At 44.4% G+C, this 26,701-nt stretch overlaps 1 protein-coding gene across 1 annotated transcript in view; it reads right to left on the bottom strand.

The window, feature by feature from the left end:
- Window positions 1-5,972: 5,972 nt before the first annotated feature.
- taf1b (TATA box binding protein (Tbp)-associated factor, RNA polymerase I, B) overlaps window positions 5,973-26,701 on the bottom strand; it is a 38,759-nt gene continuing 18,030 nt past the window's right edge. The window contains exons 11-15 of the mRNA XM_088626581.1: window positions 26,333-26,376; window positions 16,956-17,046; window positions 15,324-15,394; window positions 14,393-14,618; window positions 5,973-6,377 (exon numbers count right to left, since the gene is read on the bottom strand). Of these exons, the coding sequence (XP_088482707.1) occupies window positions 6,176-6,377; window positions 14,393-14,618; window positions 15,324-15,394; window positions 16,956-17,046; window positions 26,333-26,376 (634 nt within the window). The 3' untranslated portion in view covers window positions 5,973-6,175. The remainder of the gene's footprint in view (window positions 6,378-14,392; window positions 14,619-15,323; window positions 15,395-16,955; window positions 17,047-26,332; window positions 26,377-26,701) is intronic.

The raw sequence follows: 26,701 nt of genomic DNA, 5'->3' as shown, positions 1-26,701 counted from the left end.
AGGCCGGTTTTACCTGTGATTAGGGTTGGGATTGGGTTACAGCGAGAGGAGAAGGCGGGGTCTATATTACAATAACATTAACTCTACACCTGTGATTGGGTCTAGGCGTGGGCTGGGCCCGAAGCTCTTCAATTGTTATTACGTTTGCATAGGAATGGCCTGGGACGACACCGGGACTATGTGGACACAATTTGTGATTATTTTTTTTACAGTGTCCGCCCTCCCCTGACATGTGGGTGTCTTCTACATTTTGGTGACCGCATAAAAAAAAAAACAACTCTTGTTACTGGGAGAATATTAAAAGCACTCGTTTTCTGACCTCGGTGCCCTCCTCCGCCACTGTCTCTATCATGTGCAGCGTATTCTCACAGGGCAGGTGAATTCCACGCTGAAAAACGTAACACATCCATGACCTAAATACACATATCAGACACCGACATTACTTAAAAATCCCATTTCATAAGTTTGAGTGTGAGCTTTTCAAATTGTACAAAGATTTGAGGTGGTTGCAGTCTGCCAGGTTAGATTGAAGAAGGCTCCACAGCCGAAACGTTGTCTTCCGTTTCCACTGTTCAGCGCGAAATGAACCTTTACGATATTCATATTACACGGCTATTTGTGTAATTGAATACGGATTCTTTAACCTTTAAATGTCAGTTTCCACAAGTGTTATTGTTATTCATTGTTTATTTTTCCAGTCATAAAACCAAAATGTTATCCAAAGGTTATCAAGCTATTGTAAGTGAAATATTCCTTGGTATCTAGTCCTCGCAAATCTTACCTAGACTACAGCACGCGTTATTGGTAACTATCGGCTATAGTGCTGAAACTCTCTAACACCTTGCTCCTCCTTAAGACAAAAAGTGAGCCCATATACAGCCTTGATGCTCAAAGAGGAAATATGCGTTTTTGACTAGACTGGTAAAATATCATATTTGTCCCCAAACAAGAGGACGCAAGTGGAAAAGTACGTTGAAGTGCATTGAGACTAGAGAGCAGGGGACACTTCTTATCTTTACCCAAAGGGTTGTGGGGTTATGAGAAAGTTGCCCGCCATTTCAGCACATTGATGAAGCCGATACTCTGGCGTTGGGTCAATTAGTTACTATCAAGCATGATGTGCCTGGCCTCTTCATGCGTGTCACTTTTAATATGTGAACTCATTTTAATAAAAAAGAGTCTCGAAATCCGTGACCTTATTTCCAGATGGAAATGCACTGGTTACAGGTGCGTGTTGTTTTAGGGTCGCCCGACGAGCAGGACTGCAATGCCAGACCTTACTAGACCTACTAAAACTGGATACCTTATGGGTGCGTTGTGCGTACTGTAGGTCCTCACATCGATGCTGTCTTGTGAACTTTCTGGACGGGTGCTGTGACCAAGAAATGTTGCTTGAATGGAGATGATTCATCGGCAGGAATTTAAAAATACCACCACACTGGCGTAATGTTGCAGCGTGCGGTGAGTTTTCGAAGATAATCTATAAAACAATCTTAACGTGTCACCTGCACGCCGTTTTAGAATAGCACACGGTGCGCTTTGCGTGCTTCATACGGTATTATAAAATAACCAAAAAATGTCCCTGAATTTACCCGTAGTCCACACACACAACTCCATTTCCCGACCTTGTTTCGCGAAAGGGAATAGGGCCTGGGTTCAATCTGAGTGATTATTAAACACACAATCTTTATCCATGTCCGTCTTAGACTTTGATGATCTGTTTCTAAACGTTTTATATATACTGTATATATATGTTTAAGATTCGCTTTATGCAAAACAAGATGATCGGAACCTATGAGATAAATCAAATGCAGGACAGAACCACAATGTATTATCAGATTTGGCAGTGGAGAACTGTGTGAGATGCAAAGGAACAAGAAGGTAATTATTACATGCTGAAATGTGTGGGAATTAATATCAAATATTGAAAATGTCAAGATACCATGAGGCTACTCTTGAAAACGACATTCCCTATCTCGGAAAGCAGCCTGACTGTACCTTCATTCTCAAGAACACCGTCTCTTTCAAAACAACCCTGATTTAGAATAGATGTTTTGAAACACGACAAGCTTTGGATTCTGCATGTTTGATATTGTTGGAGAAAACTAGCTTTGTTTTCAAATAAAGCATTGTAGGACACATATTTAGTTTTTTTTACTTATAAGTTGTGAAATACGAATTTATCCGGTTGAATAATGGGCTCTACCCAACACTGTATTAATAAATGAACCTTTTGAGTGGAAAGCACACTAAATTGTTGATTTCAATTGTACACCGCCAGATTCTCTTCCACGACACACGTGTCGGCGCGCTTTGCTGGGGATGCTGCCGATACCTGTGCAGCTGGGCCTATTCACTCACAGCCCATTCACCTGCGCGTATCGGGCCTGAAGTGTTTCGGCCATCGAAACCCAGGGGACCCCCAGCCGCCTCGCGCTTTCTCCGGGGTCGGCAGCCTCACAGCTGCAGATGAGGCGCGAACGAGGGCATTTCAATTCAAACTATCAGGCGTCTTAAACCACCCCCTCGGGGTAACTGTGGCCATCCCAACCTAAGGGGATAACGAGCTGTATTAGGACTCGTTTTTACTTTAAACGATGTAATACAATGTATCCCCCCCCTTCTTCGACACCAAAGACGATCAAGTAAGGTACTTTCAAGGGAAAAAAAACACGCTAGTTTTTGAACGTTTGATTCTAGTTTTGTTGATTTAGCTCTGCCTTCGCGTACTCCGTTTTTACTTTTTTAGTCAAAGACGACCTCCACCGTAAACAATCAAAAAATCAAAGGGAGAAACGGTACAGCGGAGGAAGACAAAATTCTCCGTTGATAAAGAAAGAATCGTCGGAAAGAATCGAAAATCGAAAGAATCGAGTTCGCAAAAATATAATTTTCTTTTTAATACTGAAAATATTTGAAACACGTGAAACAAAAAGCTAACATTCTCAGTTTCGTTGTTTAAATAATACAACTTTTGAGGTTTACAAAGCACAGGCTGCCTAGGTTCTTTTTTGTTTGTATTTTGCACCTACACGCCTGTTAACACCTGCTACTGTACGGTAGGTGTTTGAATAATAAGACATTTGCATTTATATAGCGCTTTTCATCCCAAAGCGCTTTACATATGGGAGGCGCTGCAGTAACTGCAGTGCGTGACATGCGGCAGCTTTTAAATATGCCGAATTGATATTTGTTTTTTAAACAAGAAGGAAAACCATAATTTAGCATAATTAGACTTAATAATGCACCTAATCACCCCGTTTACTCTGGTGGTTAGATAAAAAGAATAAGCTCTGCTACTAGTTCAGGCGACACCTGAAGAAGGGTCCACAGCCGAAACGTTGTGTTTTTTCTTATCATTTCAGCATGGAATACACCTATGACTTGTTTCTTTGCAGCCCTGCTATTATTCACCCTGTTCTAAACCGATGAAATAGAACATTTTAAATACTAACACAACCCATTTGACCTTCAACACAAGCAGTGTATAATACACGCAACAATAAAAATAATGCTGGAGAGGGGAAAAAAACGTTTAACCTTTTGGTTCTATATAGCCAGCGATTAAATTATAATTGGCATTGTAACGTATTGTTTCGTGTCCACAATAAGACCAGAGTAGACCTCAATGGATACCGTATAACGACCACAAATGTGTTAATTAAACGGTATTGTAATGTGCTCAAGATCGCACGTTCAGATGTTCTCACTGGGAAACCGCATTCAATTTAATGCTTTCCACAATTTCAGAAGAAGACGGAGGCAAAAGTGTATTTTAGACGGCACAGGACGTTGCAAACTCTCGCCAGCTATGGTGTGCAAAGGTCCCACTGCGGTGATCAAAATAGTATGTCATGACCTACAGAAAAGCAGAAGTCTACCTACTGCCGTTTTGGACCCACGTTAAGATACAAGATAATAAATCGGGCAGAGCAGTGGCTCTGTGGCTCAGGATCTGTGCCTGTGGCTGGAAGTTTGCCGGTTCAAATCCTGCTGCTGCCAGAGGAATCCTACTCTGTTGGGCCCCTGAGCAAAGCCCTCAACCCCAACTGCTCCAGGGGTGCCGTATAAATGGCTGACCCTGTGCTCTGACCCCCTGCTTTTCTCTGTCTGTGTGTGTCTCATGGAGAGCAAGCTGGGGCATGGGAAAAGATGAATTCCTAATACAAATTGTATAGGGCTAATAAAGTGATCTTATCTTAAAAACAATCCAACAGGATGGGCTTGCCTTTCTCACATCTTTTTACAGATTAGGACAATAGGTTCTGGGTCTTTAAACTCTGGGATAAAATAGGTTTAGCCGTAATTATAAAAAAATCTATAGTTTTGGTAGAGCAGAGTTAATGGTAATCTCTCCTCAGTTATAGTGAAATAGGTTTTAGCAGACAGGCTAGATGGGCCAGCAGTCTTCTTTTATTTATAACATTTCTTCTGTTCTCCAACAATGCACCACGGCTTTTTCCACATTTCGTCTTCGGCTAGGTTCATTTCAAACGGGACCGTGTTAGGAATCGGAAATCCTAGTCTGGGTTCTTCTCAACACAGTTGTAAAAGATTCGACTTTTCTTTCAATATTTAATAATTACAATGAAATAAATTGACAGATTTAACCCCCCCCCCCCCCAATAAAATCAAACTCAGCCCTTACTGAACCGACAGCCTGCGCTTGGCTCAATAGACACGAACACGACCGGTGGTTTCTAACGGTCCCAAACAGGTCTGGCAAACAGAAACCTTTTTGTGAGACTGACTGGCAAGACGGCATTAGTCCAGCTACCAATTCTGCAGTAGCCTTGGGTTTCAGTAGGGGCAGTCACAACCCTGGCCTTTGCTACTACAAGCCCTCTTCTGGTAGGGCCCTGGGCACAGCCCAACTGGGACAGTGCCTTCCAGAGGTCTACAGCCACATCCCCCGAGCAGAAAGAGGATCTCACAGAACGATGGTGTTATGATGGATAATGAAATCCCTTATGGGTTTCTGAAACCGTGAACTTCCTTTTTTCTAAATACATGTTTGGGAGAAAGCTGCTCTTGTGAATAGTCACTAAACCAAATCCAGAAACCACATCATCTGCGTTGGCATCGGCAGGTTCCTACTGATCTCCGGTGACCGCGCTGACGACAGACCGATATACTGTAACTTCCCTCTTGCAAGCTCCTTAGGCCTGCGATTCCGTTGTGCCTACGGCACGTTTCAGTACACGAAGATCAGGGCGGCCCACCCACTCAGCACCCGCAGTGGCTGACGGAGCTGGTGGAAAACCGGACACCTGTAAAAGGGGCCAATTTCATTCGGGTCACGCCTCAAAAAAGCATCGCCCTTTCTGCTGCTCAAGGAACCCCTGATGGAAACTGGGCAAGAGAACGGTCAAACTGGAGAGCGGCGAAACCAATGCAGTAACTTTCATCCAGAGTCATAAGTAACATCAGACTCCACATTTTATTCTGCGTCAGCACTGCATCTGCTCATTCACACATGCGTCTCTCAGCTTTTCAGTGGATAAACCCTACACGCGTAAACAGATCTTCCACAAATACATGATGCCTCATTGGACTGGGAGGTCCATTCAGTCAAAAACTAAGAAGATAAGAATCATATCGTGTAATGATGAAACACATGCTTGGGCAGAGAGCCTACAAACCAATACAGTTACGGAACAAACAATTTCCTGTCCTTCAAAATGTTCAGTGCAGACTGTCCCTCCCTCATTCTTCATTGGCTGCACCTGGAAATTAATCTGTATTTTGAACCAGAGGAGGAAATCAATGATTGGTGCCCTGGGTTCAATTACAGACCTGGGGTGCTGTCTGTGTGGAGTTTGCATGTTCTCCCCAGGTTTGTGAGGGTTTCCTCCCACTGTCCAAAGACATACTGGTGGTATAATTGGCTTCTGAGAAAATTGGCCCTGGTGCGAGTGTGTGTGAGTCTGTGTGAGGGGTTAATTAGAATAACAAGGGTCCAGTCAGTAACATCTTGTTCAAAAGCATTTAATTTCAAAAGTCAATTTTCATCTATACACACATATAAAACAACTGCATACAATCCACAGTATTTTATACAACTCAATTAGTCCCATTTTCTGAGCTTCCATAAAACAACAAAATCTCAAGCACTGAAGTTCAGGTAAAACAACTTTAAAGTTGCGTGGAATTATAACAGTACCGTTCGTGGTTTTTACAAGGTATATACTTTCTTCGCCCGGTGTCTTCTAGTCTTTCGTGGGAGATGTTTTTTCAGTAATCTGCTTTCGACCTCGCACACCTCTGCGTGGATTTTAGCCACATCCACCTTCAGCAGGAAGGAGAAGAGACTGAGAACAAACAGGTAGCTTCTGGGCAGAACGGGCTCTTCCATCTCAAAATGAAGACCACATTTTCTGAAAGAAAAACCCAAAACAGACAGAGTTATTTCACGTAAAGCAAGAAAGAATTTAGATAATGAATCAAGAGAGACAGCTCACTGCTACATTTATTACGTACTACATTTGTTGCTGTTTTTTTATATAAAGGTAAGTTTAAGAACAAAGAAATCTAAGAGATTCACATTTTCAGTTGTTAAGCACTTTAGAAGCAGCTACACAATAATCAATAACAAAAATAAAGTTTCACCACTCTGGCGCATCAAAGTCAGAAGACTGATCTTTTTAACTGTAACGTCTGCATCGGGCTGCGTGGTTCAGGTGTCCTACAGGACAAACCGTCCCCATGCTGGAGGAGCTGTTCAGCTGGACTGAGTCTATATTCTCCACTGGGATCGCAATCTTCCACAGGGCACTTCGGAACAGGAAAGATCGAGAGTGGGAAAGAAGGACTACCCGAGCTGAGCTTAGAAGACACTAACAGCCGAATTTGGTTTTTAGGTATTGACACCCTTAAGAAAGATTTCCAGTTCCATTTTCCCATTCCGTACACTCCTTTGACTTGTTTGTTTTACTTCCCAAAGGACCTGTAACTGTAATACCGGGATCTTTGTTTATGTGTAAACTCAGTCGTAGGACAGTGCCTGGTTTTAAAAGGTTAGGGGATCAGAACCTCTTATCCTCTGACAAACACTAATCCAGTGTCTGCTCACCCAAACCAACATCTTAGAATATAAAGGACCAAATTATACTCTCATTTATTAAAGACCACAACACTTGTACCGAGCTGAAGGATGAACCATAGCTTATCTATCATACAATACCGAGGCTTCTGTCTTCATCCGGATAGGTTTTTGTGCAAAATCTAGAACAAAACTGTTCAATTCAATTTGTTATACGGTTTACTGACAACTATGACTTATACGGATGACTGACATTTTGCTTGCAAAACGTTTTCACCACACAAAAAAAGAGACGTAACGCTTTGTTTTGTGAATTACTGTCATAATCAACTTACAAACTGCATTTATTGCTTAAATGTGGGGTTAACAAAACTTATGCATCAATGTTCTTTATAAGTAGAGTTTTGCTATTAAGATCCAACCACATGTACTCTCTAGCATACTGTATACACAAAAGAAAGAAGCTCAGAAAGAAAAGGCTGACAAAAAACTGCCAGCCTATTACAACTTGCTCAGAGCAAATTAGCTCAACCAACACCCAACATGCACATCCAACACACAAGCAGGAACACAAGTGTATACATACACACCTACAAGCCCAGAGTGCCTGGAGCACTGATAGTCATCTTAAACCTGTGTTTTAGTGGAGGGGGATCTCTTGGCAGTTAGAGACCTTTTTTAAACCTTTCTGTCCAAGAGGTATGCTGCAATAAAAAGACTGCCATCAAGTGAAGAGTGTGGTTTTACAGAAACCGTATGCTCTGAGCACACGCAAACAGATTCAAGAAACACCCAGCTAAAACAGTCGCCTGCTTCAGCGGCATGTCCTTCTGGAGAGCGGAGGCACCGACACGATCGCTCGAACCAGATGGCCCGAGAAGAGTTGCAATGATCAACCCTTTTCCCTCTCGGCATCGTCCACAGCTCAGTTAATACAACACGGTGTCTTACTGGCCTCAGACGTCCCACACACAAAGCCACAGCTGATCCCCGAGACGTCTCTATTCTCTCTGCAGGCAGACAGGATTCACCCCACACACGCTCACTCCTGACAAGAGCTTTCCACGCGTCAAGGTGTCTCTCTACTGCACGCATCCAGCTTGAGCTGTGGGCGGAATGAGGGATTCTCCGGGGACACTGGGTTGTGCCAGGAGAATCCCTCATTCCGCCCACAGCTCGATGCGTCTCATCCATCCAGCTCTACGCCTTACACCTCTTGTGCGTGCCTCACCCACGAAACTGTCTCACAAACAGGGTCATTTCACTCTCTGGACATTTGAGGGTCTCAAACCCTGTTCCTGAAGGGCGGCCTTGTGTCCACCTTGAGCAGTTGATTAAACATTTATAAACCTAATTACTTTATTAAGTCATTAAGTCATATTTTTTTCTTATTCTCTTTTACAGTTGTTTACACAGGACGTTCACTTCATTAAAGGTAGATACCTAGAAATCACCGTGTAGACTGGTTAGGAGTATTACAATTAAGTAAACGAATTAAATAATGAGAGATTGTGGTTGGAACGAAAACCACAAGACATCAGGCCCTCTAGAAATGGCCATATCCCCCCTGCTATATCTCTTCTCCTTCTCATGAATGATATAAAGAGAGGTCCCATTAACCAAAAGGTATCGTCCAAGCGATCCAATCAACCTACAATGTCTCAGTTCCTAATAACCTGTTTCTATAGCTCTTACACTCCATTTTTCTTTTTTTCAAACAATGTTAATTGTTTTATTAAGGTACAATAATTTTGTACCTTATAATAACAATTTATTATTATTATTATCATTCAATAATTTAAATATAACAACAATAATAAAACAATAAGATAATAATTGCACCACCCCGAATATACTTATCCCCCACCCCTAATCCCAGAGAAAGAAAGGATTTAACATGATCAAATAATCAAATGTTTTGTAAAATTATTTCTTTAAAGGACAAGAGAAAAAGCCCGAACAAACTGAAATAATTACAAGATGATGTACAGCACACTCTAGTTGTAGTGTTCCTAATATTCAGACTGGTGATATAACTTCCTATCTGACACCTGAAGAAGGCTGAGCAGCCGAAACATTGCGTTTTCGCTCTTCTCTTTTCAGCATGGAATAAACCTATTACTTGTTCCTTTGTAGACCACACATGCTACCAACCTGAACGACTTCCTATCTGCTCTTACTGTCAACGTAAGGTACACACACAGTACCTCACATTACTGCTCTGCATCCACACTGTCTCTACACTGGCCGAACTCTTGCCACATCATTTCATGTGTGCGACATGCACAGTATTTTATTAATCCAGCTTGTGCTCATTTTATTCATTTATTTTGACCAAAATGTATATGCTTGAATTTTTTTTTGTAGCTACATCTAAAGCATAATCTCTGTATTTTCAGTCCCACTTGATAGAGGTTTCCACTAAACGACCTAAGAACAATTACATTAACAATTACACACGGTACTGAAGGAATTTTCTTTTCAATCGACAAACATCCGCATTTATACAGATCATCAGCTGCATTGCCATTTTGCCTAACAGTTAAAAATGTCCTATAGTGTGGGATTACGGACTGTTTGGAGTGTCTGTTTGCCTTTCCTGATCCAGGCGTTTTGTGAGGGAAAAGTTTTTTTCCTCTCCAGGAGATGTGGCCGTTAGTTTACCTGCGTGCACCACACTTTAAGTACACAAACACCACCAGGATGCCATGAAAATGAGATGCAAATAAAAGCCTCTTTTTTCCTCAGACGGCAGTAGTGCTTGTTAGCTATGACTAAAGTATGCTCAAGCTTTAAAAATAAAACATGTTCAAAGCTGTCTTGGGCTTTGTATATACTTTAGGCAACTGAAGGTAGGGGTGCCGTGTTGTTTCTGGCTTTTATTCCAGCTCAACCCTTTGCTGAAACTAAATATTCGTTTCTATGCCAATTTCTTAAATTATAAATCACCTATGAGGTGTGAGATTTTGACCTCCGAAATATTGATGAACTGTAAACCAATTCAAATGCATTGGACTAATTAAGGGCAGGAAAAAGACCCCAACACGTTTGTGGCCTCCAGTCCCAGGACTGGGAACCCCTGTTCGAGGTGAACGGTTCAGTTACACCCCGATCTCCATCCAAACTTCACCAATAGCAAGCTGCTCCCAGACGTTAATGCTCACTGTTGAATTACAGTTGAATTAAAACACTCCTGTATAAACAGATGGTATAAATCACCATTCAAAGAAAACACTTGATGCCAATTATGTCCTCTATACTCTACATTGGTTTGTTATGAATTTGAAACATATTTTACGTGACAACAAGAGAAGAAATCCACCCATTGCAGGCCCTAAAATCGATTCCAGAGAGGATTTCTATCACGGAAGGTTCTCTAACAGCAGGTTAGGCATATTCACTGTATGCGTTTCTGAATTAATTTTAAGAAAAAGCAGTTATATGTGTGTCAATCTTAACTGCACTGTGCCCATTGCTTCACTTAACCTTTATATTTTAAAAATGGATACATGCAGGTGATCTAATACTGCTTTCCTCCCTAACCTATTTTAAACACTGCTTTGCTATCAATATCCCTTATTTAGTTTCTCAGTTTTACAGCAGGGAAACAGGGATTTTCTTAAGAAAACATTTTTTTCCCCCTCAAAACAGGTCACTTCACTGCAGAACTAGAGCAAAGCAATTTCTGGTTTAAAATGTGATATGGGATTTGAACTATGAGCACGTTTACTTAAAAAAAAAAAGAATCCCACAGCTGTAAAATAATGACCCATTCTCCTCTGTTACGAAACTAAGCAATTCCAGCTGGCAGGAATGTATAAAAATACCCGAGGGTGGATTTGTCACCTCCCGCAACACCAAAGCTAAAAAAAAAAAAATGCTGCTTGATTTTTTTTCATTCTTATTGTTAACATTTCAGCTCAACCACATTGGCCCTTCCAGAGATTAAAGTCTAATATTTTATTTAATGCTATTTGTAAAATTGTAATTTAAGTTTTAGGTGGATATTTCTTTTTATAGAACGTATACAGGTTACCATCAAAAGTTTCAGACTGTACTGTTAGATGGTTCGATAATTTGCAATGCATAAATATACCTATTTATGATGTTTAGAAAAGACACGGCGTTTTGTGTTGATGTGACCAGGCAGGTCTTGAACCGGCCAAGGTTCGGTATTCTCAGCCTGCATGATCATGCACATTTAGGGTAAGGCATACCCAGCCCTCAACTCTCCTGCAAGGGTTTAAGTAGTGAGCCAAGCTGATTTACAAACGGCAATTACACATTTAAAACGTGAGGTTCTTTATTCTTTGCCCTTGTGCATATCCCGGCTGTGCAGGGGCTAGATCGCACCAATAAGTCAACAGGCTTTGAGCTGGCCGCGCCTCATGACTCCCAGTCTAACCTCACAAGATCAAGTATCACCGACCCACAAGACGGATCAGCATGATGTATCGTTTACATTTCGACCTAGATGAGAACCTCATGACACCCCCTGAGCAACGTGTGAGGGGCGCAGTGATACAGTACATTCAGTCTTCTCTGCGACCAATGAAACAGAGACAGTGAGGCTCTGGGTGCAGAGCAGCCCAATAGGCCCCTTGGTACAGTGGGTTGGTCAACAGGGCTCTATCCAGCAGATCCGGGTTCCAATTCCCTAAAGGTCCCTCCTGAAAGGCCCGCGTGCTGCAGAGCCCCTGCTAGACAAACGGTGGGCACAGTATTCACAGCCCTGCGCAGGAGAAAGAACGGAGAGGGTATCTGTTCCAGGAAAACACCACCGCCAGTCCAGGGGAGGCGGTCCACCACAAAAAGTACAATGAAAGCGTGCGTGCAGAGTCCGAGATGAACACCTTGGGCCACGAGGACCTACGTGGTGTTCAAAATTGGAGGCACCAGCGTCAGGCAGGAACACTCCAGTTGAAATCGGAGACTTTTTAAACATCTGCTAAATATAATTGAGGCTAGGATATGTATGTACTGGGTTATTGGTAGGAAACATAACTCCAAAGCATGTTTTACTTTATGCCGTTCATCGTCATTATTATGTAGAAACATCCATCCATTTTCTAAGCACTTGGTCTAAAACAACGGTGCGGGGCGCCTGGTGCCTATCCCAGCAAGCAATGGGAGAAAAGCAGGGTGCACCCTGGACAGGACGCCAGTCCACCGCAGGGCAAACAGACACAAACATGCTTTTGTGTGCCACCGCAGGGCAAACAGTGAAACATGCTTTGGAGTTATGTTACCTACCAATAACCCAGTACATACATATCCTAGCCTCAATTATGCACACACTCACTCCAGGGCCAGTTTTCCCAGAAGCCAATTGACCTGCCAGTATGTCTTTGGACTGTGGGAAGAAACTGGAGCTCCAGGGGGAAAGCCCCAGTGAGAACATACAAACTCCACACAGACAGCACCCCAGACCTGAACCCAGAGCCCCAGCATCGAGAGGCAGCAAATGCTGAAAAATGTACACTTTTATATTTTTTACATTCCACTGACCATGCACACCTTCAGAGTGATCTGGGAGAGCTGCACCGATCACACATGTGCCCACTGATACACTAGGTCAGGCCAGCTCAACTCTGCTCTGTTGGTCTAGAACTCCTACGGCCGAGTTCAAGCAGGTGGCTGGATAACGCACTACAGAAAAAGGGCTGTCCTGTGGAAACCCAGCCAGAGACAGATGGTAACCTGAGGTTGTCACAGCTGAGCAATAACCAGCCCTTCCACCAACAGCGCATGGACAAATATGTACCACAGACGTCATCTCCAGCACGCAGCCTGGGTCCTGCCCAGCCACCTCCAGGCACTGAGGTACAGCCTATCCTTCAACAGGAAACTGTGGAGGCAAACACCTGACACTGTTCCTTTGTATCTGTAATCAGAGTTTGGCCTTAACATGACAGCAATCTGTCATGTGGAATCTCTGTATGCTACAAAAGGAAATTCACAAAACAGAATCAAGGAATAACAATATTATCTTACAGTTTCATTATATGCTAGACACAGCTTTGTCCTCCACGAACACACCAATTCAACTAGGTACTTATCCGATACTTTTTTAAATTACCTCACTTTGATATTTCTGGTTTTAGATGGAGTTTTAGTGATTTTATTGTCGTGTTCACTTGGGAGACTGCAATATGACAGATTTCACATCACGGCACTGGAATATATCGATATATCCATAACATTACGGATGTTTGTCTTTTTATTCTTGGCATTTAAGAAAAACATCGGAAAAAAAATCTTTTATATAAGATAGAAATTGCTGGGGAGATATTATCTTTTTTTTAACTGCGTACACTACAAATATTCCCAGGCACAGTGGTTTAAATTGGCCCTCATTCACACAGATAGTTCTTTGTTTTTAACCCTCTTAGGTCACCGGTGTTTCTAGTTGTTCTGGGATCTGAGAGCTTTCCTTGAGAATCTTCTGTAGTTTATATAGCGCTTTAAATTTTATCCTGCAGCTGAGCACATATCCAACAAGCAATTTCTTGGAAGAAACCACGTTGCTAAATGTCGTAGTAAGGAACCAAAAAGATCTCATAATTATTCACACCAAGCAAATGATTTGCCACAATTGCAAAATGCTGGATTAGCATTGCGTCAGACGGTCAAGTCTTCAAAACAAAAAAGAGAAAAAGAGAGCAAAAAGACACAAGAGGAATGTCAAGCCTCAGTAAAATGACATAAATTGCAACTTTTTTTATCATGAATTTTTGTCCCTTGTTACAGAGATTTAGATACATAACCCCAGGCCAAGTGGAGTGAAATTCTGGCTCTGCCAATCCACTTCACTGCAGAAATCTTGTATATCCGGCTTGTTTAAGTACTGTAACACGTTAATTATATAATCAAGCAGCCAGCTATAACAAAGACTTAAAGCTGGAGTGGATTGGCAAGGCCTGTATTTCATAATCCCAAAGTTATCCAAAGTGGACATAATGCTGAACTGCTCACTACCCATCTTGAGCAAGGCAAAACAGGAGTTGATGTTTAGTCTCCACTATGTCTCCAAGCGTGCATAGAAATGCCTAAGTCATTTAAGATTTTTCTGATTTTTTCCAGGCGGTTAGGGGCGAAGAGAAAAAAGAAAGGAGTTAAGAAATGGACACGTCTCCGGGGCAGCGCCACCTGGGTTTGTCCACTTCAGTCGTGTCGGCGGACCAGTGAGGGCGGAGTTCACACTGGCTCCTCACAAACGTGTGTGTGTGTGTGTGTGTGTGTGTGTGTGTGTGTGTGTGTGTGTGTGATTTCAAGCGTTACATGAAGGAAAACGACAAAGACGTGGCTAATCCGTGCCAAGAAATACCCCCCCAAAAAATCAAACCTTACTGGGGTTCACAAGACTTGAGCGCGGTGTGCCAGTACTTGGTGTTGGAGACTCTGGAAGAGTCTGGCCAGTCTCTGATGACGGCGTCCACGCGGTGGCGGTGGAAGCAGGGCTGCTCGGCACTGTCCTCCCCCCACGAAAACACGAAGCTGGAGCCGCCGGGCGCCGGGGGGTCTGGCGCCGGGCCCGACAGCCGCTGGAAATGCTGCTGCAGGTGTTCCACCATACCTGGGGGAGACGAGAGCCCCGCGTCAGCTCCGCCGCGGCAGGAGAAGGGCGCTGTTAAAGCTCACAGACGCGGCCCGTGACTCAGCAACGTCCTGGACCGCAAATCTCCCCTCCGTACTGCTGCTGTGCAAAGATCACTTTAAACAGAGTTACTGCGGCTTCCACTTTTTAAATAAAGGATGAACGTAAACGGAGGTAGAACACTAGAAATGAAGACTCTACAATTATATGTAACACACCTATTTAACAAGGGTATAACAACACACCCGCAATAAGTCTCACTGACTGATAACCTTGTACAAAGAAGGATGTTTCAGTAGTAACTGAATCACCACATGTGATAGTGTTAAGCACACCGAGAAGTCACATAGAGACTAGACCGAAAAGGGACCAGGTGTAAAGAATTCACATTTCATGTTGTCTCTTGTTTTCCAGCTATGATAAATGCAATTGGTATCGCTGTGCGGTTTGGTAATTTCAATACATTGACTTTCCGCGTCGTGCCGTTCCTGCCAGCGCAGGTGTTGTCATTTGCAAACAGAGCCTGCCGAGACATGCCTCTCTCGACAGCCTCTGTCGGGGACGGGCTGAGTGTCGAGTCGAGTCGGCAGCGCCCGTCTTCTCCTGACCTCGTGCCGGTCAACCCCGGAGTGGGTTAAGAAGCTGTAAGCGGGGGGTGGGGTAAGGAGGAAAAATGTCACATACGTCTTCGCTTGAGGACGACTGCTTTCTCTTTCAGGGAGGGGTACAGCGGTTTGTAGGGTTTCCAAGACTGTCTGCGGGAAGAAAAAAAAAGAGGACAACCACCACCGACAGATTAGATTTCCTTACGCCTTGCCGGTTTCACGCTCACAGACATGGCCCGGGAGTCAGCGGCGTCTTGGACCGCAGCCTTCCCTCTGTACAGCGGCAGAGTCGCTTGCCGAGGGACTGGGGTTAGCTGCAGCCGTTGCGGTCTCAGGCCCCGTGCAGCTGGGGGGCCCGGTCTGGCACTGGAATTCCTGCGCTGCTAGAGGCAGAGCCACCCCAAGGGTTACAACCACCCTCGCCACAGGGGGCGCCAGCTGGAAAACTGCTACACAGAAAGGGTTTCAGAGAGGGGGGCGGCACGGGGGCGCAGGGGCGAGCAGTGCTGCCTCGCTCTGCCGGGACCCCGAGTTCAATTCCAGACCTGGGGGGCTATGTGCATGGAGTCTGTATGCTCTCCTTGCGTTCAGCTGGGTTCCCCTCTCGGGGACTCCAGCTTTCTCCCACCGTCCAGAGACGCACTCGGGTGGTCGGCTCATTGGCTTCTGCTAAAATGGGCCCTGGTGTGGGTGCGTGTGTGTCTGTGTCCGTGTGTGCCCTGCGATGGACTGGCGTCCCGTCCAGCGTGTATCCTGCCTTGCACCCACGGCTTGCTGGGATAGGCTTCAGCTTCCCTCCGGACCCCGAATTGGAAGAAGCAGTCAGAAAAAGGGTGGATGGATTTTAGAAAGGGGGGGGGCATTGATACAGTTTCAATATCTTTAATTAACACAGGTTACAATCGCCACTTCTCCAGTCTTGGCCAGCACTTTAAGGATTGTTCTGACCACTCTCTTGTCATTGTGGTGGCTGTTTCGATACACAGACAAAACCAGAGGAAGATCTCATGCACACCCCACCTACACAATACGTGCCTGGTTAGGACTTGCAGCTCTGCTTGTGCTCGTGAAAGAAGGGTTTTGCTTTCAGCACGCGGTTTGTTTTGAAGACCTGTACTTTTTTTGATAACAGGATTGAAGCTGAGCTTCCACAGAGCTGTTAACACAGACCACACACGCGAAGTACCTTCACTGAAAACTGCTTCACAGCACTTCACACAGATATTAACGTTAAAAAGTAAAATCCGGGGGTTGAATCTTTTGGTCATGGTAGAATCAATCTGAAAGAATCATCAAATTATCATCTCTGGCCTTCAAACACCTTTCTAAATAGTAAAATATAATTTTATTAGTGTTCGTGTTTGCAAGGGAGAACAGCTACATACTGTATCTTCCACCTTCTGTGTAGGTGGCACAGACCATAGGTACTCTCTACTTCAGCTGTTCTTGTAAAGGTGTTTCCATTCAAATAAGCCAACAGCAGTTTTCTCACAGCGTAGACAGAAACAAAAACCACAAAATAAAAGCAGGTTAATGATGCAATGGAAAGATAAGGGATGGAGCCAACCATACGTACTCTGCCAGCTGTAAATAACTAAAGTACAAAACACACGGTCTGAGGGAGGAATGTTTGACTTCGCCTTACATTTCCCCATGCAAAAGAAAGACCCAAAGAGACTTTGGAATACAAGTGAAAGTAGACACCCGATACCTGGCCACATCCCGCTCCTCCTTCTCCAGCGCCTCGTCCAGCGTCTGCTTGACCGTCTTGAACCATTTCCGGAAACTGAAGCTCGTTTTTTCTGTCAAGGGAATTTGGTGTGAGGGGGAGTGGGGAGAGAGAGAAAAGGCCTCATCACTTCACCTACCAGATGTGTGAAAAGGCTATGAATATTTTGCCCATGAATGCAAGGGTGTTACCCTTTACGCAAAGGGTGGTGGGAGTGTGGAACAAGCTGCCCAGCCATGTGGTTGAAGCCGATACCCTGGCTTTCTTCATGAAACTGGATGAGATCCTTGGATCAATTAACTGCTAACAACCAAGTGGTCTAGATGGGCCACCCCTCGTTGGTACTGTAATTATGCTCTGATGAGGGCACTGTGGACAGTGCAGGATAGTACTGTCAAGGTGAGCAGCAGCATTGCACCATGGGAAACTGTGGCAGGAGCATCAGGCTTAAACAATAATGGAAAATAACAGCTTGGCAGCCAGCGTCTATCACACTGGCGTTACAGAGAACACGGAACTGAGCCATTACACAAAAATTATTGTTTTTAGAATGAAGTCTTTCAGTAACAGTCTTGTCTACAGACAAGTACAACCACAATTTTACGTTGTGGGTATTAAATTTCTGCTAAGAGTAAAGATATATAAAGAGTTCCTCCTTTACATACACACCAATATGGACAGAAATCATGGTCAGGTTTCAAGTATATTTTAACATGTAAATAAGTTAAAATATCACATAGGACTTCAACTTGCTACCATGAAAACCCTTAGGGTATGACCAGTGGAGAAAAATAAACTAGTCCGTGCACATTAACCTCTGACAGTAAGTTAAGCAGAAAATGTTCCCTGGAAAGGTTTAAGACCTAATTTGACCCTCACACGGCAAACTGTTTCCCCAACACCTGCCAGCGACACACAACTTCAAAAGGTTATGTTTTCACCAATAACACCTCAGCAGGGGGAGAAGGCAGTCAGGACGAAACACTCCCCCCACCTCCACCAACTTATAAGGTTAGCCCCAGAAACCTCAACACAGGCCCGGAGACTGACACAACACTTATGGGATTAATCAGTCATTATTCCTCCTCTGCAGGCTTGGTTTGAGAACCACATAACCGCTTTTTTGCGCCTTGTCTCGCTCTCAGCTGCTGTGATTGCATTCCTTGTACACCCAAGCCAACCGTGCAGCAGCTGCTCTCAGGCAATCAAGCCCTTTAATTGCCCTTCGGACAGAAGCAAGACACCCCTGCGTCCTCAGCACAGAAATAAGTCCGTTAGCGCGACCTCCAGAGAGCACAGGGGAAGCGTCTTTCCTCAAAACGTCAGCTCTGGAGCACGGACGAGGCTTTTTAATACCTCCGCTGTAGCAAGGACTCGCCATGTACAGCCGTGGCAGGAAAAGAAAACACATTTGAACCGGCCATCTTCGAACACCACAAACCTCCCAAACCAGCAGAGTTATAGACCTAAGGGCCTGAGTCGGCAAAAAAAAAGCCCCGATTTACAGCAGGCATCTACCACTAAATCACGGCACATTAAACAAAAGCAGTCTAACTGAATTCCGCCACTTGCTTTTATGTTCTTTAGAGCGAATTCTTTTTTTTTTTTTTTTTTTTTTAAGTTTACCTGTTGTCACAAGTTTTGACATTTCTTACTCAGGAGAACTAAGAAAGGGACGCGTCCTGCAACACTTTCTACAGGCATCTCATCGCCTCTCCATGTCATGCTTATCAGAGGCATAGTCATTATGTGGCGCGTAATAACTATATACGAGTTGATGTCTTTTATGTAGTTTAACTTATTTTTGAAGTAATGTTTATATGTCCTAGTTTTAGTTCTTGGCGTATAAGGCCTAGCTGCTTGTATGCAAGACAAATTTCTGAGAAATCAGACAAAGTATTAACGTCTTTTATCGTAGGCTTAAAACGTTATTTTGATAGAGCTGCACTGCAATTGCATGTTAAAAGTGTTCTGCTACACAAACACGCATGCAAAACCCTGCTGGCTCTAGAATGAAACAGTCGTCCATTAGTAGGTTGACCATCTCCCCCCGTCTTCTCTCAGATAGAAAGGTTTCCAAACCCGGCCATTCTTAACCCTTACCCTGCTAATCCAGTTGGTTTCCTCTCATTACCAAAGCACCTGTGATTGAAGAACAAAGCTAAGCTGTCTGGGTATTTATAGCTTCACATACAGTCATTGACGTGATGTGGAATGCTGCTGAACAGACGCCACAGCATTTTTGTCTTTTCTGAGGCTCTGATTTCAGTGGCGTGCTTACCCAAATCGGGCGTTTGGCTATCAACCTCTGAAGAGATCTGTGATTAGCCTGCTCCACACACACTGGTGCGCTTGCACTGTCATTTCTTACATTTCAGCATCTGCTTATTATAGTTAAAATTTTAGTTTAGCTTATCGGGTAAACATATTGTTGTCTCCCCCCCGAAAGATGTTTGCAGATTATTACTGAACTTCGTGCAGGAATGACAATCTTCCCGGGCAATACTGTTCATTCACTGTACGTTGCAATCCACTCCACTCCCCTCACAACACAAACAATGTTTGAAAATTACCTTCTAAACGTGAAGAATGTAAATTTGTAAAATTGTAAATTGTACAATGTAAATTTTGATTTAAAAAATCGTTTGTTTCTAATTGAAAACAGAACATAAGGATACAGACAGTGTCACATGTAATGGCACAGGACAATCACAGACACATTAACCTTTCATTATTTTTTATTTTGCATGCTCTGCGAAGAATTATAAAGGTGATGGCCCGGGAGACACTTAGACGAGGAAACAGCTAATCAAACCTTTTGAAATCCCAGGGAAGTATTCAAATCCACAAAACCACAGTTCCAGTGCTTGGGACATCATAACGTTTAGGGATAAACTCAATTTGCATACAGGTGCCTTTTTTCTTTTACTTCAACACTCCTGTGTCCGTACGGTGGATGCTCCGCAGTGTCAAAACTTGCCCAATTACAATCCTTCAATTAAAAGGTGTTGCCATGAACGTTTACTTGTTTTTGCGATGATACAGTACTAGTGCTAATAACTAGAAACAGAGTGCAAATCGACGATGTGGGCATCGTTTTCTCTTATACCAAAGACTAAAGAGGCAAATCTAAAAAGCTTACATCCTAGCCTACAGGGCCCCAATAAAAATCTCTCATAGTAGGAGTAATCGCCCCAAAAACCCGAGTCCTGAAAGCTGGGATGAGGCTGAGAGTCATTAAGAATGCCACTGTGTTTGTTTCCTTTTCTCCTGTTGCCGCACTTACAGAAACACACCAAATGAAAGGTGGCGGGTCAGGGCCTGACACTCCTTCAGATTAGTTCTCTGCTTGGCCCAACACGCCCAGCCTCATGCTCAGTCCTGCCTTTAATGCCACCATTAACACCTCACGTCAGCAGCTCATAAGTGCCACCTAAGCCATTCAAAGAAAGGCATTTGTTACTTTTACTTTCCAAGTTCCTGGCTGTTGTCCTGGCTGGACAATTCTTTCCTTTCAAACGCCCGACTCCGTTTTGCAAGTTGGGACTGCTTTCTCAGAGCCCGACACTCAGACACTGAACTGTTCATTAGCTGGAGGCTTCTTCCGCCTGCACGGAGATTCACCTTTCTCCTACCAGCCTCCCCCAGTACCAGTACGGCACAAAAAAAAAAACGATGACGCGCGACTTTAATGCAATGGGGATTTGTACTAGGACCACCTCTCTTCTTAATTTATATCACGAGTATATATTATAGAGTTTGCAGATACCAAAGTTGGAGGTTTGGGAAATGTAAAAGCAGCAGATGAAATTCAGAAAGATTTCAATAAAATTCACAAGTGGACGAACGCCCGTTGGACGACGTTTAAAGTGCTGGGTTTCGCAAGCAAGTAGCAAACATGTAAATTATGAATACGAAATGGAAAACAAGGAGGTGGAAGAGGCTACCTATGACAGAGAACTAGGTATTTAAGCTGATGCATCATTTACATCTTGAGACACCAAGAGGGAACCAATTAAAAAGGCAAACAAAAATGCTAAAATATACTGTATAGTTCAAATTGCATAATTTCAAACAATATTATGCAAAAGTGTATAAAGGACTAGTAAGGCCTGAGTCAGAATACTGTGGACAAATCTGATCACCATGTTACGGACAAGACAGTGCTGCTCTGGAATGGGTCCTGAGAAGAGCAAGCGGATACATTCCAGGGCTCAAGGGAATATCCTACACGGACAAAGGAACTGAACATTTTTAATCTTGAACAGAGGGGACTACAAGGGGACTTGATCCAAGCATTCAAAACGCTCAAAGCCGCTGTCAGAATCAACTCAAGAGGACTTATTCACAATGAACTAACTGGAGGGCACGTGTCGAAACGGCACGAAAGCACATTTAAACCCAAGAACAGGAAGCACTTCTCTGCCCGAAAGGCTGGGGGAGTACGTCAATGCCCTGTTCCAGCTCTGTAATGTTCGTGTTCCAGTGACAGTTGAGAGACACCTACTAATACGGACAGATACCTATTGGAGAATTCTGTTATTTTAGCGCAAAGAACAGCCATTCTGGGCTTTCTTTTAAGGTGATTAACTTGAAGACAGGTTCTGCCTGCTGTAGCCCATCATTACAGCAACAACACTTCTTTGTGTGATGAGAAAAGTCAGTTGAGAGCGAACCGTCCTGCACGCTCATGACCCGGCCCAGAGGCTGTACGATACTGTTCCACAAGAAGACTCAACAAAGTATCTTGGGAAAAACGGTGAATGGCAGGACATAACACAGACAGAAAGACAGAAAAGACGGAGTCTTACAATGACTCCATACGTTCATTTCTTTTTTCATTTCGTCATACCCGTTAAACAAGACATCATATTTTAGGCATAATGTGGTCTAGGTGTACTGTTCCAGCATCAACTAATTTCTGAAGGTTTGGTATCCATGTCAACCCCCTGTTGAACTTCTAAACCACTTGCATTAAACAATGTTCCACTCACGTGGCTGCTAGGAGCTACTGTGACAAGATAGTTCCTGAGTGTCCTGTCTTTGTGGTGAAGGCTGTCAGATTTCCAGGAACAGGGCTCTGCCACCCATGCGGTGAACACATCAAAACTCAAACAAGTGGTTCAAATAACAACATCAGAGGTGCAGACCTTGACAGACATAGGAGTGTAGACCAGTGCCCCATTGCACAAAACTATCTAAGAAACAATGACATTATAATTGTCTTTCTTTGTGTAATTCAAAAAGCAAACCACTGCACTTAGCTGGCACAGAGCTAAATACTTCCAGCAGCAACAGCTAACAGTTAGTTTCGAAAAAGTAGGATTTCAAGGTGAACGAACCACAGCTGCAGTTCCATTTATTCTTCTCAATGTATTTATTCTGGACTGTAAGCTGGTCCCTGACAAAAAAAAACAAGATTAAATGATAAAGAGGAAACAAAGAAGACTTCAAAAGAAAGTCTTTAAAATGGCACTTATGTGGGCCACGTCTAGGTCAGCACAATTAGGCCTCTCCCACTCCCTGGGAAGGCAGATGCGCCAAACCCAAGATGCCCCTGTACCTCTCCTGGTGTAGCACATTGACACCTCAAGAAGTGACGACACCCATTCAGACACTGCTTATCCCCCCCACACACACATTCCTCCATTTCACAGAATGACGGGCCGGTGTGCGGTTTCCATGACCACAGTAACCCCCACCACAACATTACTTTGTGTCGCTAGCTATTGTATAACGCAGTCAAGTACACAAAATAGTCAGTACCGAGACGTGATTATATCGTACTGTATATAAATATATAGTATTTAAAACAGTATCGAGACACATTCTTAAATATTTAAGGCAAAGGGCAGTCTGTGTATTTGGACGAATGGCTGCCATTTTTGTTAAAGATGATGGTTTCATCGGTATTTGCAGAAATGTTCACTCTGTCAGGGTGTTAAACTAGGAAGGAGGTAGGGAACCAGGGCTGTCCACAGCAGTCAGGGAGAAAGATCTTGATAAAAGCTAAAAAAAGCTTAGTCTTGTTTCATTCACATGCTGATCTCTAGGTGTAGAAAACTATACTGACCTGTCAAACATCCGTATAAACAATATTTGGATTGTGTGCTCCTATAAAAATATTTTTTCGTTCACAACGAATGATTTTTTAACTAAAAGTTTAGATTATACTTTGATGATTATATTATCATATTTTGGGGGGGTTTAAACTAAAATAAAAAATAAACATAACCCATTATTTTTTAAATCTTCAAATTAAAAAGCAAAGTTAAAAAACAAAACATTTTACAACCTTACTTTAAAAACTTTGGCAAACGCTCATAACGTTAATAACACTCTTCCAGAAATCGGTCTTCCGAGACAGCGGTTGTTTTCATTGTAAATCTATTTTGGAGTAAAACTGAAACTGCAATTTAAGAGCTTAAGTAACATCAGCCTAGTACTGCCAAGGGCGAGTTTCTTAAAACCTTCTGAAAAAAACAGTGTAAAGCATCAGAGAGAACATCAAGACGCCAACAGATACGGGCGACACAAACAGTCATATTAGAGTTCCTCATACTTGGAATTCTAGAACTATTCCATTGTCTTATATACAGTTTGTGGGGCTGGTGCTCCCCTCTATCAGACACTCACGCTCGGTAAGAGAAAGGGGTACAGCCTGCAGATCACTGGCGTCTCTGCATGTTCGGGTTTAGGTTTGAGCTGAAAAGAAGCCTCTTTTTTTCCCCCCACCGAGCAAGGACCTCCCTCTTTTTCAGCGCTGTTATCTAGCCGAAAAACCATCTAGGAGCTAATGAAGCGATAACGAACAAGCCACAGTACATCGCCAGCACTGGACAGCCGCTATCAGCGTTTGTATTCACGTTATCGCTGTGATCAAGGCAGGCAGTGTTGGCGCTCACTGCTGCTTTGGCGACTGTGAAATTCGGGCTTCACAAGCACTGCTCGCACCCCGGCAAGGTCTGGAGCTTGAAATTCAACAGTCGAGACGACCAACACCTTCCGGGATCATCCGCTTAAAGTCCCCCGGAGGATTTGTGGCTCTGTGCAGGATCCACACACCTGTGCAGTCAGCCCTTACTGCAAACGCTGCCCCACCCCTTAGCCTAAGCCTCGCTGGATCCCTTTTTCGCAGAACCTGTTCGATGACTCCACAGAGAAGCCCATCCCCACTGCAAATGAGCTCATTTCAATATCCTGCTTCTTCATGGAAAGCAGAGTTCCCTAAGGCTCATGGCAGTTGGAGAGCATCCACTCCTGTCATGGGGCAGCGAGGAGACTGGTTCAGTCATGCCCTCTGTGGAATGCGTGCCCAGCTAGGGCTCGCTTCCCCAGCTGCTATATTTCCCCTGGCTATGGACTGCAAGCACTCAACTTCAGGACAGACGCAGAGCTGAGACAAGCCTTTTCAGCATAATCCTTGTCCAAGACCCGAATCAAGAACTCAAAAGAGACTGAATGCTTAACCTGCACTGGGCACCACTGTGAGGGGTGAACTTGTTGAACTCGGGGTATGACTGTCGCATAGGCTGTGACGAGTCCTGGGTTCAAATCCTGAAAAGGCTCATTTGGCCTGGTTGTGGGGGGGCCAGATATGTTGTTAAAGCTGATAACCTTTCAAGAACGAGCTGAATGAGATCCCTGGAACAATGAGCTGCTAACTCCAAAATGGGCTGGATATGCCTCTTCTCATTTTTAACCTATCACATTTTTATGTTCACTGTACACAGCGGTAGTGTCAAAGGCTAATATTTCTCCCTTTGCGTTACTGTGGAACGGCCTGTCTTCATTAAATTGTGAAACCATACAAAATCTAACATTGCAGTCAATGATGCGTCTTCAGTTTCATTGTGCTTTATTTGACAGATTCCAGCCCTGTGTGGGGCAGCCTGCGCGCTCCAGTGCCCCCCGTCCTGACCAGTGGAGCACAGGGGAGGCATCAGCGCAGCTTGGCTCTGGTGCCAGCTGGAGGACAGGTGACGCCCATAGTCGGGTCTGAGATTTGCTTGTCTTGGCAGAGCCCGGCACCACAACCTCCCTCCTAGCGAGAGACGCGCGGACCACGCACGCGCCCTCCGACACGGGCGGCTCTGATCCACACCGCAGACCCACGGGACCGACCGAGCTCTCGCCCAGGACACGGGACACGCCCACGCCGGGCCTGGCACCCTCACACATTCCAGCTCCAATCTGGCGTTCCGGGGAAGGCAGGGCACCTCGCTCAGGTGAGTCACCCTGCGTCGGCGCCGATGGCAACTCGACTTGTTGACAGCTCGAGTTGTTGACAGCTCGGCGGACCGTCCGCTACGCATCTGTGAGTTTTAAGATGGACATCTCCGTGTTCAAAATAAAGTTGCGCTGGCTGGAAGTCTCATAGCTCCCGATGAAATTCTGGGACTGGACCTCGTCCAGTTGCCTCTGATATACCCATCTACGTCTGTACAGCAGTAACTCCTGAGGACCAGCCAAATACATACTGCAAGCACCTCCAGGAACACTCTTTTCAAGACTAAACTTACAACTCACCTTCTTACTACAGCCTATGCTTGACTGCCTTACAGTTTATCCTGCACGTTCGTTTATTTGTTTTTAACTTTCATTGCATTTTTCTTCTTTAGCACTATATACAGCGTCCCTGAGTTTGCACAGGTGCTTTATAAATAAAAGGGTTTTTATTATTATTATTGTAACGCAACGGGGGCTCAGGCGGGCGCCCTTGCCGCATCTGGTCGGCCCCATCCCGACTGGAGGCTCGAACCCGGGACTTCCGCGTCTCTCTGCAGCGACCTAGCCCCGTGAGCCAAAGAGAGATCTCTCCACAGCCCAGTAGCTGTGGTCCTGCTATCACAGGGAAGGGCGGTGACGTCACCCGCTCTGGTACGCCGGCTCTTTCACACACTGCTTGTCGGCCGTAAGCGTTACACTCTCCCCCACTTAAATCGCCGTCCCCGGCGAAGGGCTATCCCGCCCCGCTTCTGACACCAATGTAACGCAACGGGGGCTCAGGCGGGCGCCCTTGCCGCATCTGGTCGGCCCCATCCCGACTGGAGGCTCGAACCCGGGACTTCCGCGTCTCTCTGCAGCGACCTAGCCCCGTGAGCCAAAGAGAGATCTCTCCACAGCCCAGTAGCTGTGGTCCTGCTATCACAGGGAAGGGCGGTGACGTCACCCGCTCTGGTACGCCGGCTCTTACACAGTGCCTGTCGGCCGTAAGCGTTACATTATTATTATTATTATTATTATTATTAAACAACCTGCTCACTGCTCCAGCCCTGGGGTGAAACTCTCTGGAAAATCAACAGCGTACACTTTAAAGGGCAAACCGGAACCATTAAGGTCTACACAAAGTTCTTTACCTGTGTTTATCGTGTTTGCCGCCTGGGCTTTGTTAGACAAAATCCTGAAAAAAAGAGACCAAACGCAAGTTCAAAATCAGAAAGATAAACGTTAAATAATGCCAGCTAAGTTAAGAGACGTCACTTCGTGTGAGAAGGCGCGAGGCTCATGGTGGATGATTTACGAAACCATCTCTTGGTTCCTCTGAGGCGTGCGAACCAGATAGCAATCAAGCACATGGAAATGAAGAGTTCTGTGCAACCCAGGCCTATGCAAATCTTTCCCTCAACAGTTAGCTCACAGTTTTACTTAATTTTATATTAAGAGTGGCTGGAGGGCATATTCAAAGCCGTACACAAAAAGCCTTCTCAAATTAGAGGCTGAAATTA

This window comes from Lepisosteus platostomus, chromosome 3 (genome assembly GCF_059453375.1).
Source record: "Lepisosteus platostomus isolate fLepPlt1 chromosome 3, fLepPlt1.hap1, whole genome shotgun sequence".
Classification (NCBI taxonomy): domain Eukaryota; kingdom Metazoa; phylum Chordata; class Actinopteri; order Semionotiformes; family Lepisosteidae; genus Lepisosteus; species Lepisosteus platostomus.
This window is presented reverse-complemented; position numbering and strand designations above follow the sequence as displayed.